Here is a 16108-nt window from a genome sequence, read left to right on the forward strand (position 1 = left end):
AATAGGGAGAGGAGAATATGGAGGCAGCCTCCAGCACTCTCTTTATGATTGTCCTTCATCCCTCAGACAAACACAGAGCAATGGGGTCTTTGCTTTGTTAAATAGAACTCTGTTTAAGATCTTGAACAAAATTCTCATTGCACACAAATAAAATGTAAAAATTGTAAACCATTGTGTTTGGACTTTGATCTATTTTTGTTTTTGTTATACACAGCTCAGGGTTACTTTATAGTTTAAACAGCACTTTAATGTATGTTATTTTCTTCATCACAGCAACACTGTGGGGAGGGAGGACAGCAGGTATACTGTTTTAATGGTCAGAAAAGTGATATTCCAAGATTTAATTGCATTTCAGTCGCCCAGTTGCATTATTAATGCAGAATGTATTTTAAACCCACCCTGACTGGTTTGGTTCAGTGGATAGAGCGTCGACCTGCGGATTGAAAGGTCCCAGGTTCGATTCCGGTCAGGGGCATGTATCTTGGTTGCGGGTACATCCCCAGTAGGGGGTGTGCAGGAGGCAGCTGATAGATGTTTCTCTCTCATCGATGTTTCTAACTCTCTATCCCTCTCTCTTCCTCTCTGTAAAAAATCAATAAAATATATTTTTAAAAAAGAATATATTTTAAACCCAGGACTTTGGAAATATTTTAGCTTAGTACTTCTCATATTGTATTACCTACATTCAGGTAATTTTGAATAAGAATGTTGATCCCGATCTGAAGAACATGGGATATATAGAAAATGTAATTTTTTTAGTAGTGTCTTGTCTCCTTACTTTAATTCTCTAGATCCCACTTCAAACATTTGAAGTGTAATATGCATATAGAAAAGGATACTGCAGGGGTTCTTGACCCAGCCTTACAAAGGGTTCAGCAACCTGGAGAAAGGAGCTGCACGTAGATTAAGAAGGAGTCCAAAGACGAAAGGTAATTTTGAAAGGCATTGGGGGGGTCAGAGGATCTTCAGCTAAAGGAGCTAAAAGACTACCCCTTGTCTAAGGACCCCATGCTATTTATTAACACAATTTGTCCTAAGGCAAGGTGGAGACATAAGCTTCAAAGGGTAAGGTTTACAGAAGCATTGTCAGTTTGGGGAATAGTCTACAGCTGTTCAGGTGTTTGGCCAACAGGAGGCAATAACATGTAGATTTAAAAATGCCCTGAGCTGTCTGGCAGCAAGCAGTCAGGTTGGGGGAAGTGCCGTTTAGCCTTTCCAACAGGTAAAATTACATTTGTGGCTCGGCCCTTGTTGAGCCCCCAAGTCCCATCAACCTTTTGATGAGACTCTTGTAATTATGACATGTTGGAATTGGTTCCCGGCAGGGTACCCCATTCAGAAGGTCTATCTCAGTGAATTTTTACAAACCAAACATACCCAGGCCGCCAGCATCCAGCAAGCACCAGAACATACCATACCTTGGAGCAGACGCTCCCTCCAGTCAGCACCCTCCATTTCTAACAGTAACTATTTGCTTTCTGAGAACACAGAGCTGTTTACCTGTGTTTGAACTTTATATGAATGAAATAATGTAAGTTCTTTTTAAAATCTGTCTTCTTCTGCTCAACATATTTGTGAGTCATCCATTTTTTGGTTTCATTCTCATAGTTATAGAGTACTGTAATATATGATGTGAAAATACTGTAATTTATTTCTTTTGTTCTCCAGTTGATAGGCATTTAGGCAGTTTTCCAGTTTTTGGTTATTATGAATAGTGCTGCTACAATATTCTAGTATGTCTTTTGGTGAATATATCTTATGCATTTTTGTTGGGTATATACCTATGATAGCAGAAGGTATGTAGATATTCAGCTTTAATAGATACTGCAAGACAGTTTTCCAAAGTAGTCATGCCCATTTTTTTCCCCTCTCATTTATTTGTATTATTTTTCCTGTTTGCTTTTATAATATCATATTTAGCATCTGCTTTGACCTTGGAGAGGAAATGAAAAATCTAAGGTGGAATAATGAGAAAAGCATGATGATACCTCTTTCTGACATTTTCTTTATGATTCATACCCTGTCTACATGTTTGGGGGATAAAAATACAGAAATATATAATAGTGCTTTATGAGCTGCTTTTTCTTTAAAAATGTTTATTTATGTGACACTATCCCACTGCCAAATTACATAATCTAACCATTGCTTTTATAAGAGTTGATAATACATCACCATGGTTCCCTATCTTGCTTTTGTTCTAAAGCATCTCAGCTATTCTTAGTATTTTGCTTTTTCATAAGATGTTAGAAGTATTTTGTTGAGTCCTATGAAAAATTCATTTGGGGTGTTAATGGGAATAGCATTGAATCTATAGAACAATTTCAAGAAGAATTAACATCTTGGAATATTTAGACTTAGTATCCAAAAACGTGATATAGGTCCATTGGTTTATTTTAAAATTTTTTCAATAAAGTTTTATATTTATTTTCTTTTAAAAGTCTTGAACAATTTTGTTTGATATATTTCTAGTTTTTGTAGCTATTGTAAGTGCTGCTATTTTCTAATGGAATGTTGCTGTTGTATAGAAATGCAGAAAACAGGGTTTTATTGAATTTGTATCCAGTAACCTTGATACAACTATTATTAATTCTAATAATTTATCATTAGATTTATTTGAATTTTTTAATTTATATAAGCATGTAATCTGCAGTAATGATAGTATGTTTTTCCTTTTTAATGTTTGTATTTTTCCTTGCCTACACACTGGCTAGGAACGACAGTATAATATTGGATTGTTCCTGGTTTGCTCCTGAACTTAGTTAACAGGCATGCTTTCCATGGTTGACTGTTAAATGTGATATCTACTATATCTTTTATGTGGATACCCTTTGTGAGATGAATGGAATTTGTTTTTTATTTTATTTTTTAATATAAAACTTTTTGAAACTTTTCCATTCTTACAGAAACATTGCAAGCACTTCAAGTTTCATGAACTTTCTTCTGAATCACTGAGAGTAAATTGCCTGCTGAAGCACATCACCCCAAATATCGTGTGCATTTCCTACTAAAAAAGGTTTTCCTCCTATATAACCACTACATTGTCACCAAATCAGGAAATCAACACTGAGAGACTGTTAGCGTCTATCCTCAGAGCCTGTTCAGGTTTTGCCATCTGTCTTGGTAACATCCTTTATAGCAGCAAGGTCCAGTTCAGGATCCCATCTAGTTTCCTTCAAACCCCAGTCCTTCCTCAGCCTTCCCTTGACTTGATGGCCTTGACACTTGTATGTTATGGGCCAGTCATTCTACAGAATGCTCTCCCTTTGGGTTTGTATAAATGCTTGCATTTGGGTTCTGCATCTCAGCAATGCTGCATTGTCCTTGTTGTTGTGTCCTGTCGGAGGGCATGCTGTTTGACCTAATAGTGATATTAGCATTGACCACTTGATAAAGGTGTTGCTGCCAGCCTTCTTAACTGGGACCTTACTCTTTCCCCCATATAATTAGCATTTTGTAGGGAGGAATTTTGAAACTATAAATATCCCATTCCTTGTCAAATTTTATTCAATGATTTATTTATATTATGTCCTGTGGTTTCTTATTTTATGCAATCAGTTAGAATTTGGGAATATAATTTATCATCATGCTCAGACTGCCCAAGTTTGGCATTTGAGAGTTTTTTCAGGTTGGCTTCTATGCTTTGACTTGTACCCATCTTCTTGGAGTAGTTCTTTCCAGAGGTACCAGGCTATTTAGTATTTCCCCTGTTCCAAACTGGAAACAGCCATTTCCCCAAGGAGCCCAATAAAAAATGGTATTTGGAAGCCAAGATCTGGGGGCTAGTTGTGCTTATTGCTATTGTCAGCGGCAGGGGGTTAGGGGGGGCTGCGGGGTCAGTGCCTTTAAGCTCGTTTAAGATGTGTATGTGTGTGTTGTGGGTGTCTGTTTGCATACTGTGACTGTATTTTTATATCTGTCTGTATCTGTTAAGAACTGTATTCATACCTTAATTGAGTCTAAAGACAGCATTTCTCCTTTTCCATATTTATAATTCTGTTCTCCAACAGGGAGAAAATTGGTATCTATTTTCCTTAATATATTTACTCATTTGATCAATCCTCTTAGGTGTAACCAATTTTCCTACCTCTGCTGTCACCTCTCCTATGTAGTTGCCCTCCTCACCCCACTAAGATTCTAAGTCCACATGCATGGCTGCTTCCCTCCCTTTGTGCACGCCTTCTTCACCCGCATGGGCTCTGACACCCACACCACTCTCCCTCTCCTATGCTGCCTCCTCACTACGCTTGGGCTGGATACCACGTGTTAGTTGATGCCCACACATGGCCACTCTCCTTGTTCTGTTTGGGTCTTACACCTGGCACTGGGCCTCTTCCTAAATAGATCCCTTCTTCACGCTGAGCTTGGGTAATCCTGTCCAGGCCATCCATGTATGGCTGCCACATCGCTCTGCCTGGACTCTGGCAGCCCCCATCAGGCCACCCATATGTGCCCTCCTCCTTCTACTAAGGCTCGATTCCAATATCAGACTGGGTCCCCATCTTTTCTATCGTTATCCTTTGAACTATTTGGGGTCTGACATGGCTGCTTCCCCTGAGGGTCATATTCCTCAGCCTATTTAGGCTCTGAAACTCCAGGCTAGGCTGCTTTTTGGGGGGTAGGCCTACCTTGCTCTGTCTCACCAAGTGGCTTGTTCTGGAAGTGAAAGGGAAGGGAAGAGGAAGGAAAAGCATCTTTAAACTATTTACAGTAGGTCCTCGGGTTACGTGGGAGATCGTTCCTACAGCGCAACGTAATGCGATTTTCACCGTAAGTCGGAACCCACCTCCATAGGCACCTACATCACTCAGATGGAGCAGACACAGCAGTAATGAAGTGACACAGTTACAAAAATGTAAAAGAAAGATAACAAGTCCTGACTTTACTTGTGGTAAATAAATAATAAAAAACATAAAGCACACATATACGTACGTCGAAATGACGGAACTCTTTTTTTATATATATAAATAAGTGGGAGATGGCAACGTACGTCGAGTCCATGTAACCTGGGGACTGCCTGTATTGACTTTAAGGGGAATTTGCATTCAAATATAGTGCACTCATTTTTAAGTATACAGTTTGAGTTTTAATGAATATATTCAGTAGTGTAGCCACCAGCATAATCAAGATGTAATTTTTCATAGCTGCTAATACCCTCTCGTGCCCCTTGGTCAGTCCTCTCTCAAACCTGGACCAGACAGCAATTGTTCCACTCTCTGTTACTCAAGGTTTGTCTTTTCTGGAATGTTACCTAATTTGGATTATGTGTACTTTTTTTTTTTCTTGGATTTTTTTCATGCACCATAATAATTTTGATATTTATCTGTTTTGTGTGTATCAGTAGTTCATTTATTTCTATTGCTGAATAGCATTCCATTGCACATATATGTACCACAATTATATTTTTACTCATTTACCCATTGATGGATATTTTAGTTGTTTTCAGCTGTTGGGTAATTGGTTAATGCTGAATTTCTAGATATTAATGTTAATAAAAATAAATGTAATTTTAAACAATTAGAATTTGAATTTAGACCAGATTTTTTTACTTGTTTGTTGTGTGATCTTGGAAAAATTACTTAAACTTCATGCCTAAATATTTTTATAAAAGATATGGAGTCTATGGCTCCTATCTCAAGACTATTGTGAAGAAATTCAGATAAATTAGTAAACGTACTGTCTGGTGCATAGAAAGCAATCCTATATAATTAAGAGGTAATATGCAAATTGACCCTCAATCCTATATAATTAAGAGGTAATATGCCTACGACCAGACCACCGGGGGATTAGTGAGGGACGACCAAACGACTGAACAAGCAGGCTGCATGGGGTGACCAGGCCGGCGAGGGAGCCATGAGAGGCGACCAAATGACTGTACAGCACACTGCATGGGGCAACCAGGCCAGCAGGGGTCTGTGAGGGGCGACCAGGCTGGCAGGGGGGGCAGTTGGGGGTGACCAGGCCAGCAGGGTGGGCATTTGGGGTCGACCAGACCAGCAGGGGGGGGGCAGTTGGGGGGTGACCAGGCTGGCAGAGGGGGCTGTTGGGGGTGACCAGGCCAGCAGGGGGGCCAGTTGGGGAGACCAGGCTGGCAGAGGGGGACAGTTGGGGGTGACCAGGCCGGCAGGGGGGCAGTTGGGGGCGATTAGGCTGGCAGGGGGGGCAGTGATGGGCATCCAGGCCAGCATGGGGGGGGGGTAGTTAGGGACGACCAGGCCGGCAGGGGGGGTGTAGTTGGGGGCAATCTGGCTGGCATGGGAGGCAGTAAGGGGTGACCAGGCAGGCAGGCAGGTGAGTGATTAGGAGCCAGCGGTCCAGGATTGTGAGAGGGATGACCAACTGCCAGGGATCAGGCCTAATCCGGCAGCCAGACATCCCCCAAGGGGTCCTGGATTGGAGAGGGTGCAGGCTGGGCTTGAGGGCTCCCCCCTCCCCTATGCACAAATTTCATGCACCAGGCCTCTAGTTAATAATAATGTTAGCTATTATCTTGCTAACAATAATAACAGCAACAATGACCAAGGTTTTTTTATTATTGATTTTTTTTTTTTTTTTTTTTAGAGAGAGGAAGAGACAGAAAGGGAAAGGGACATGAAAGAGAGAAACATCAATGCTAGAGAGAAAAATCGATCGTTTGCTTCCAGTCAGCACCCTGAGCTGGCATCGAATTGGTGACCTTTTGGTGCACATGACATCGCTCAACCAACTGAGCCACTCTGGTCAGGGCAAGGTTATGGGTTTTTAATTGCACGCATTGCTCACAATTTTATGTAGCTTCCCCAAAGCTAGTTTCATTTACTTGAATATTCATTAGTTATTGTTATTCCATCATTCAGTAAACTTTATTAAGCACTTGTTGAGTACCAAGGATTGTAATAGTAATGAAGATAAAAAGAAAGAGGACACAATTATTGTCCCATACCTGATGTGTGTTTTTTTGGTTAATCTTCACTTGAGGATATTTTTCCATTGATTTTTAGAGAGAGTGAAAGAGAGGGGGAGAGACACACAGAGAGAAACATCGATGTGAGAGACACATCTATTGGTTGCCTCCTGCATGCACCTAACCAGGGCCAAGGATCAAGCCCTTGACCAGAATTGAATCCTGGATCCTTCAGCCCCCAAGTCAATGCTCTATCCACTGAGCCAAACTGGCTAGGGCTCTTTTTAAAAATATATATATACTAGAGGCCCGGTGCACGAAATTCGTGCACAGAGGGGGGTTGTCCCTCAGCCCAGCCTGTACCCTCTCCAATCTGGGACATCCCTCTCACAATCCAGGACTGCTGGCTCCCAACTGCTTGCCTGCCTGCCTTCCTGATTGCCCCTAATCGCTTCTGCCTGCCAGCCTGATCACCCCCTAACCACTCCGCTGCCAGCCTGTTTGCCCCCAACTTCCCTCCTCTGCTGGCCTGGTCACTCCTAACTGCCCTCTCCTTCAGGGTTGATCACCTCCAACTGCCCTCTCTTGCAGGCCTGGTCCCTCTCAACTGCCCTCCCTTGCAGGCCGGGTGCCTCCCAACTGCCCTCTCCTGCTGGCCATCTGTGGTGGCCATCTTGTGTCCACATGGGGGCAGGATCTTTGACCACATGGGGGCAGCTATATTGTGTGTTGTAGTGATGATCAATCTGCATATTACTTTTTATTAGATAGGATAGAGGCCTGGTACAGGGGTGGGGGCCAGCTGGTTTGCCCTGAAGGGCGTCCCGGATCAGGTGGGGTTTCCCTTGGGGTGTGGGGCGGCCTGAGAGAGGGGCCTGTGGTGGTTTGCAGGCTGGCCATGCCCCCTGGCAACCCAAGCGGAGGCCCTGGTATCTGGAATTTATTTTCCTTCAACAATTGAAACTTTGTAGCCTGGAGCGGAGCCAAGCCTGGGGCTCCCTCCGAGGCCAGAAGCCATTTGTGTTGGGGTTATAATTGAAACTTTGTTGCCTTAAGCGGGTGGGCCCGGCCAGGGTGTGCGAAAAGTTTTGCTTCCCCTGTTGCAGGCAGCAACCCTGGCCTGCTCTCTCAAGCTGCATTCTGCCGCCATTTGTTTGAATTTGTTTACCTTCTATAATTGAAACTTTGTCGCTTGAGTGGAGGCTTAGGCCTGGAAAGGGCAGGCGGAAAGCTTGGCTTCCTCTGTTACCTAGGAAACCTTGCTCTCTGTGGCTGTAGCCATCTTGGTTTGGGTTAATTTGCATACTCGCTCTGATTGGATGGTGGGTGTGACTTGTGGGTGTGGCTTGTGGGTGTGTCAGAGGTATGGTCAATTTGCATATTTGTCTATTATTAGATAGGATATATATTTTTTTTATTGTTTTCAGAGAAGAAGGGAGTGGGAGAGAGACAGAAACATCAGTGATGAGAGAGAATCATTGATTCGCTCCCCGCAGCATGCCTGTCACTGGGGATCAAGCCCCAACCTGGGCATGTGCCCTGACTGGGAATCAAACCATGACCTCCTGGTTCATAGGTCAGTGCTCAACCACTGAGCCACCCCAGTTGGGCTGATGTGTTTTTCTTAAAACTACACATTATAATGAGCTAGTGGGTTTTGAAATAAAATTTGTCCATAGTAACTATAATTTTTTCCCAACAAACTAGATTAGTATAAAAACTGTCAGGGGGCATCACATGTAATAAGGGCAGATTCTGTTTTGTGAAACTTGTTTTTAATGTGATATCTGTATCTGTTTAGCCATCCACCATCCATCTATCCACTCATCCTTATTTAGATATAAGCACACATGCACACATATTTATGTATGTGTGTGTGTATGTGTGTGTGTGTGTATGTGTGTACTTGGTTGTGATATAAAATATGTTTTATATCACATAGTCCCCCCCAAAAAGCAAACCTGTTCTAGTAGATAAGCAGTACTATACTCAAGACTCCAAGCATAATAAATCCTATATTTAAATTAGAAATAATTAATCACTGATCAATAAAACATTAAATCATCAATAAATTTGCTGAGCTTTGTGTTGTTTCATAAAGAAACCTACAAAACTTTGTGTAAAAAATTTAAAGAAAATACTAATGTTCTGTGGGAAAGCTAAGTATTATAAACATTCTAACTTAATCCATGGACATTAATGTAGTAATCAAGACAGCTACCTTATAGTCTTAGGAAGACATTCTAATGTTAAATAGTATAATGATGTGTTACAAAGATAACATACCAAATGAGTGTACGATTGGAACCAATAATTCTTTCCAATACTATTTATAGATATAATACCATTTCAGTTGAAGTCACAACAGCTTTATTATTAGGATTCATCAGTATGACTCCAGAATTATTAACTCCAAAGGCTAAGGTCAGTGTGTACATTATGACAAAAAAAAAAAAGGGGGAGGCCTTTAGAGCAGGGTATAATACTGACCAAACAGAAATATAGAGCAGTAGGAGAAGATAGAAAACGCAGAAGTATGTGCTGAAATGTCTACTGAAAAACAATTGGACACAGGAGGATTTTAAAGTAAATGTTGAGAAAAACTCAGTATTAAGGATCAATTATTTACTTTCATGTTTTATTCTATAGTAAATTCAGATGTTTGAAGAGTTGAATATTTTGATTAAATATAGAAATTTTATTAAGTTAGAAGAAATTTGCAGCTAATATTTTTAAGTGTCACAAGAAACCTATTGGAAAGGATATCCTGATTCGATATGTACAAATAAAATACTTTTATTTACTTTAAAAGTCTAAACAAAAGAAAATTTTAAAAAATATATCTGGCTCATGGCTGGTGAGTACAGCAGTGGTGGCGGGAGCCTCTCCCACCTCCGTGGCAGCGCTAAGTCGTCAGTCAGACATTGGCTCCCAGACTGTGAGAGGCCACAGGCTGGGCTGAGGGACACCCCCCCCCACCAGTGCACGATTTCATGCACCGGGCCTCTAGTTTGCTTATATTATTACACATCTATGCAAATATCACAACATTCCAGTCAATTTTAATGCATGATAGATTTTTCTGTTTTAAAAATGTCTGTCTCAACCATTTGTTAGAATCACCTAATCTCTGAAACACTTATTTAAGATTAGGCTTTATGAGTGCATTTTTTAAAGCCTCTCTAATGTTGCTTAAATCATTAGGTTTTAAGTCCCATAGGTGAATTTTACAGCATTCCTTAAAAATTACTCTCAGTGCACATTCCAGAGTCTGTGTGATATGATACAGTTTTTCAACCATATTTTAAGTTAATTTTTGAAAAGCAAATGAAAATATGAATCTCTCTTCATCCTCTAATCCCTTTCCTAAGATGCCTCCTGTGACTTGCTGCAGCAGATCTGAAACACAAGGCAGCTTTGTTGACATCACTGATGATGCTTGTCAGCAGAGGTTGGCCAACACTGCCAGGTTTTTGTTGTTGTTAGTCACTTCAAGTATCCATGTCCATTGTAGCTGCTCTGGAACTCATAGGAAAATCCCAGTTTTTGCAAAGTCCTAGAAGAACCACATGGGTAAGATGGAGTTTGTTATAGGGTTTCTCGGCAAGTTAATGTGTACAAAGAGTTAGATTATTAGAACAAAAGTTTACCTATGTGCTGTGTCCAAAAAGTGGAAATTGTTTGCTGACAGTAGTCCCCTAATACTCTTAAGAATAAAGGAAGGCTTATCTATCTTTTTGAATCTTTAATAAAATGCTGACATTTAATTAGCTTAAGGTTACCTGCATTTAGAGTTTAAAAATCCTAACTAGAGTTTACAGAAACTGCTGAAACTGAATTGCTCATGTTTTATACAGTGATGTGTTGTACTTAAGTATTTTTTTGCATTTATTATGCAAAATGTGTACAACAGTACCCATCAGTGATCAATAAATGTTACCTCCTTAGTATGTGTAATGTGAATCATGAATTTTGCATGCATGATTGGAATTCAGACTTTTTTAAAAAAGAGGTTTTCTATTTATTTTAAGGTTTTATTATCCCCTGTAATGCTTAAAGATGCTTTTCTCAAACTGTTTCCTTATTTTGGCTCGGACACTTTTCAACTTAGTCACGATTTAATAGAGAGTATCACCACTGATCAGTGCCAAAGGCATTTGGAGGGAGCTAGTGTTATTAATTGATGCAGTTAGAGATCATATTCCTGTTCTTTAAATTCTTATGCTTTTATGGAAGTAATTTTTTTATCTCCTATGTCTAAACTGCTAGACTTATATTAGAAGGTTTCTTTTTGGAGGCATAGCAATAATTTAAACATTAATGACTCCCAATTGTTTTTGGCTATATTATAAATTTATTTTATTTAGAATATTAATTTTCAGTTTTCAAAAATATTGGTTTGGTGTATGGGGCTTTCACTTTCAATTGATTTCTAATCTTAGTACATTAATTAATTAAGAATAATATCTATCTGATACAAGTTATTTGCAATGTATTGATTTTTTTGTGTGTTCTAAAGCAGGGAAAAGGGAAAACAAAAACAACAAACTTTTCCTTAAAGGGCCACATAGTAACTACTTTAGCCTTTTCAGCAAGAGGCATGGCTGAGGTTTTTATGTAGATATTCATGAAGTCATTTAAAATGCAGCCATTAGAAATTAAACACCGTTCTTAGTCCATGAATGGTAATAAAAATCGGCAGCCGGCTGGTCTGTCCAATGGGCTGTGGTTTATCAGCCTTTTCTGACTTAGCGCATGGTTGGTGTTTGTGGCTGCGCGGTGTGTGTTTGAATGAAATGTCTACTCTCTGTATTTGCAGTAGCAGAATGTCTGTTATATTGAGCTTTTTAATTGTTGTGCTTATATCTTATTTATCTTTACTAAATTATTACCTTTGATCTGTGAGTTTCTGAGAATAACTTCCTGCTATAATTATGGATTTCTCCATTTCTCCTTTTAATGCTGTGAATTTTTGTTTTAGTGTCTTCAGGCAATTTTACTAGAGCAGTAATGCTCCCTTATCTGTGGTTTCACTTTCTTCAGTTTAAGTTACCTGTGGTCAATTGTGGTCCAAAAATATTAAATGGAAAATTTGCATAACTTTTTACAGTATATTATTATAATTGTTCTATGTTATTACTAGTTGTTAAGCTCTCACTGTACATGATTTATAAAGTAAAGTTTATCACAGGTAGTTATGTGTAGGGAAGAACAGTATATATAGGGTTCAGGACTATCAGGTTTCAGGTATCCACTGGGGAGTCTTAGAACGTATTTCCTTCAGATAAGGGGGAACTACTGTGTATAAATTTTTATGATTGGTACATCTTGGTGGATTGTTCCTGATCACCAATTAAAGTCTTTGTTTATCCTTATTAATACTTTTCATCTTTGTCTCTTGTTATAATAATACTAGTGGTCCAGGGCACGAAATTCGTGCACATTAAAAGGGGATTAATTAGAGGAAATAATTTAATATTGCTATTTGCCCTTTCTCTATAATAGAAGTGTCAGAGATGAAAGAAAATTAGTAAAATGTATATGAAAATCTTCCTCCTGTCAGAGTCTGGGGCGCACCATGGGACCCAGAGTCAAGTCCCTGCCTACCCGCGGCGCCTCAAAATTGTGCGAGACCCAGACCCAGTCGGCCCCACTCTTGTCAAGCCCCTCCAGGAGTGGGTACAGCCTCAGGTCCCCTGTCAAGCCCCGTTGGGCGGGGGAGCAGGCTCAGGTTCCCCAGTGCATTCTCAGGTCTCCTAGCCCGGCGCAGGGCAGGGGGCGTGGCCTGACGTCCCTTGGCCCAGCACCAGGACAGGTGGCGCGGCCTGTGGTCCCCAGGCTTGCACTGGGGTGGGGGCACGGCCTGAGGTCCCCCATCGAGCCCCGCTGGAATTGAAGGGCACAGCCTGAGGTCCACCGGCCCAACCCTGGGGCGGGGGGTGGACCTTGAGGACCCCATCAAGCCCTGCCAGGCGGGGGGCATGGCCTGAGGTCTCCCAGCCCAGGCTGGGGTTGGGGGGGTGCGTCTTGAGGTCCCCCATCAAGCCCTGCCAGGTGGGAGATGTGTCCTGAGATCCCCTGTCAAGCGCCGTGGGGGGGGGGGCGGGTGGCCTGAGGTCCCCATCAAGCCGTGCTGGGCGGGGGGCATGGTCTGAGGTCCCCCGTCAAGCCCTGCTAGGCAGAGGGTGCAGCCTCAGGTCCCCTGACCCAGTGCTGGGAGGGTGGCACAGCCTCGGGTCCCCCATCAAGCCGTGTCGGGTCGGGGGGCGCAGCCTCAGGGACCCCATCAAGCCCCTCCTGGTGGGGGGTGCAGCCTCAGGTCCCCAAGCACTGGGGTCGGGGGTGCGCAACCTGAGGTCCCCCAGCCCAGCACCGCGTTGGGGGGTGCACCTTGAGGTCCCCCATCAAGCCCCACCGGGCAGGGGGCGCGGCCTGAGATCCTACAGCCTGACGCCAGGGAAGCGGGCACAGTCTCAGGTCCCCTGCCCGGCCCAGCGCCACGCAGCCTCAGGTCCCTGCTGATTGCTTACCAAGGCTCATTACAGAAACTTGGCCTCCACTGTGGGCGCACCCATCCTGTGTTACGGAAACCCCGCCTCTGCTGTGGGCACCGCCATCTTTGTGATAGCATGATGGTCAATTTGCATATTCCCTCTTTGATAGGATTTGTATATCAGTTTTGTTTTTCTGATTGTTGAGATTTACATGTAATTTCTTTTTTTGTTTGCTTCATTTTTTTTTTTTTTAGTCAGTTCTTATCTTAGTTTTCTAGGGCCTCCATAACAAAGTATCACACGCTGGGTGGCATTAATCACAGAAATGCATTCTTTCACGGTCTGGAGGCTAGAAATAGGGAATCAGGGGTCATGAGGGCCATGCACTCTGCTGGCTCCAGGAGAGGAATCTAACCTGTGGTGGCTGCTGGCCGTCCTAGGCATTCCTCGCTTGTAGGTGCATTCCTCCCCTCTGCTCCATCTTCCTGGGACCTTCCTGTTACCTGTGTTTCTGTGCCCAAATTTCTCTCTCATAAGCATCCAGTCATTTTGGATGAACTCAATTTGATTACATCTGCAAATACCCAATTTCCAAGTGAAGTTACATCCACAAGTTCTGGGTTAGCCTGAATTTCTGGGAGAGCATGATTCAACCTAGCAGTTCTGTGGAGATATAATTTCCATGCAGTAAAATGTAGCCTTTTTTATTGTACAGTTCTGTGAGCTTTGACAAATGCATATAATTATGTAGTTTTTACAGTCCCACCCTCAAAAAATTCTTTTTTCCCCTTTTATAGTTGATCCCTACACCCACTGACTCCTAGCAACTGCTGACGTGTTTTATGTCTCTGTAGTTTTGCCTTTTCAAGACTGTCACATAAGTAGACAAGACTCTAGCCTTTTGAGTCTAGTATTTTTCACTTATCATAATTCATTTCAAATTCATTCATGCTGATCCATGTATCAGTACTTGTTCCTGTTTGTTCCTGAGTAGTATTCCATTGTATGCATGTATCCTAGTTTGTTTACCCATGTACCAGTTGAAGGATAGTTTTGTCACTTCCACTTTTTGGCAATTAGGAATAAAGCCCTATAAACATTCACCCACAGACTTTTCTGCATGCATGTTTTCATTTCTCTTGGATAAATACCAGGGCTGGGATTGCCAGGTAGTATTGGGAAGGATAGAGAGAGCCCAGCGCGGCGGCGGGAGCGGAGCGCGCAGCCTCAGGACCCAGGCCCGGCAGCCATGGCGGTGGAAGGAGGCATGAAATGTGTCAAGATCTTGCACTACGTTCTTCTGCTGGCCTTTTTCGCCTGTGCAGTGGGACTGATGGCTGTGGGTATAGGGGCCCTGCTGGTCTTCAATCAGACCGTCAACCAGGGGGCCGCCAGCTCCGTGCTGCCTGTGGTCATCATTGCAGTGGGTGCCTTCCTCTTCCTGGTGGCCATCGTGGGCTGCTGTGGGGCCTGCCAGGAGAGCTACTGTCTGATGGTCACGTTTGTCATCTTCCTGTCTCTGATCGTGCTGGTGGAGGTGGCCACCGCCATTGCTGGCTATGTGCTTCGAGGCAAGGTGATGTCAGAATTTAATAAGGACTTCCGGCAGCACATGAAGAATTACCCCAAACAGAACCAGACAGATTTTTTCCTGGACAGGATGCAGAAAGAATTCAAGTGCTGCGGGGCGGCCAACTACACAGATTGGGAGACGGTCCCTCTTGAGCCCAAGAACCGTGTCCCTGACTCCTGCTGCGTCAATGTCACTGAGGGCTGTGGGGTTAATTTCAAGGTGAAGGACATCCACACTGAGGGCTGTGTGGAGAAGATTGGGGTGTGGCTGAGGAGCAACGTGCTGGTGGTGGCTGCAGCAGCCCTGGGCATTACCTTTGTGGAGGTCCTGGGAATTACCTTTGCCTGCTGCCTTGTGAAGAGTATCCAAAGTGGCTCTGAAGTGATGTAGGGACCCTGGTCTCTTTAGCCCCTCATCTAAGAGAGTGGGATAATATGCTCCACATTTTTCAATTAAACTGATTATTTTTTCAGACCAAAAAAAAAAAAAGAATTGGGAAAGGTACATTTAACTTTTTAAGAACCTGCCAAACTGTTTCCCAAGCGGCTGTTATTTTGCATTCTCACCAATGATTAATGAGAAGTTCCAGTTGTTCTGCATCCTTGCCTACACTTGGTATTGATAGAATTTTCAAAAGCCTTTCTCCTGGGTGTGCAATGGTATCTTACGATAGTTTTAATTTGCATTTACCTTTTGACTAATTTTGAGCATGTTTTCTTATGCTTATTTGCCATTTGTAGATTTTTTGTTTTTTTGTTAAGTGTTTGTTCTTTGGCCCATTAACAAACACTTCGAAAAACGGAATTCACTTTTGGCAGCTTTATACCGTTGAGTTAATAAGGTTGGTTAAATATTCTGGAACTTCACATTTTCATTATTTTTGTTACTATTGTTTAAAAATAGCTAGCAATTTATAAATATTCTCTATGAGTTAGTCACTCTGGTAAGTATTTTACCTGAATTATTGCAAATATTTTCTCCTCTTTCATGGCTTCTTTTTCATTGTGCTGATAGTTTTTCAAAGAGCAGAAATGAAATTTATTAAATTTTTATGATAATGTTTTTGGTATCATATCTAAGACATCTTTGCCCAACCCAAGGTCAGAGAGATTTTTTATTTATTTGGGGAAGTTTTATAGTATTAAGTTTGACATTTAGGTT

General features: G+C 42.0%; 2 protein-coding genes across 14 annotated transcripts in view; both read left to right on the plus strand.

Moving 5' to 3' along the window:
- The window catches only part of CCSER2 (coiled-coil serine rich protein 2), a 221163-nt gene that overhangs the window by 153536 nt on the left and 51519 nt on the right, over positions 1–16108 (plus strand). The window lies entirely within an intron of this gene.
- LOC129152071 (CD63 antigen-like) lies at positions 14569–15430 on the plus strand. Its single transcript, XM_054729290.1, has one exon. The coding sequence runs from the start codon at positions 14624–14626 to the stop codon at positions 15335–15337; it is 714 nt and encodes a 237-aa protein (XP_054585265.1). The 5' UTR covers positions 14569–14623; the 3' UTR covers positions 15338–15430.

This window comes from Eptesicus fuscus, chromosome 17, assembly GCF_027574615.1.
Source record: "Eptesicus fuscus isolate TK198812 chromosome 17, DD_ASM_mEF_20220401, whole genome shotgun sequence".
NCBI lineage: Eukaryota > Metazoa > Chordata > Mammalia > Chiroptera > Vespertilionidae > Eptesicus > Eptesicus fuscus.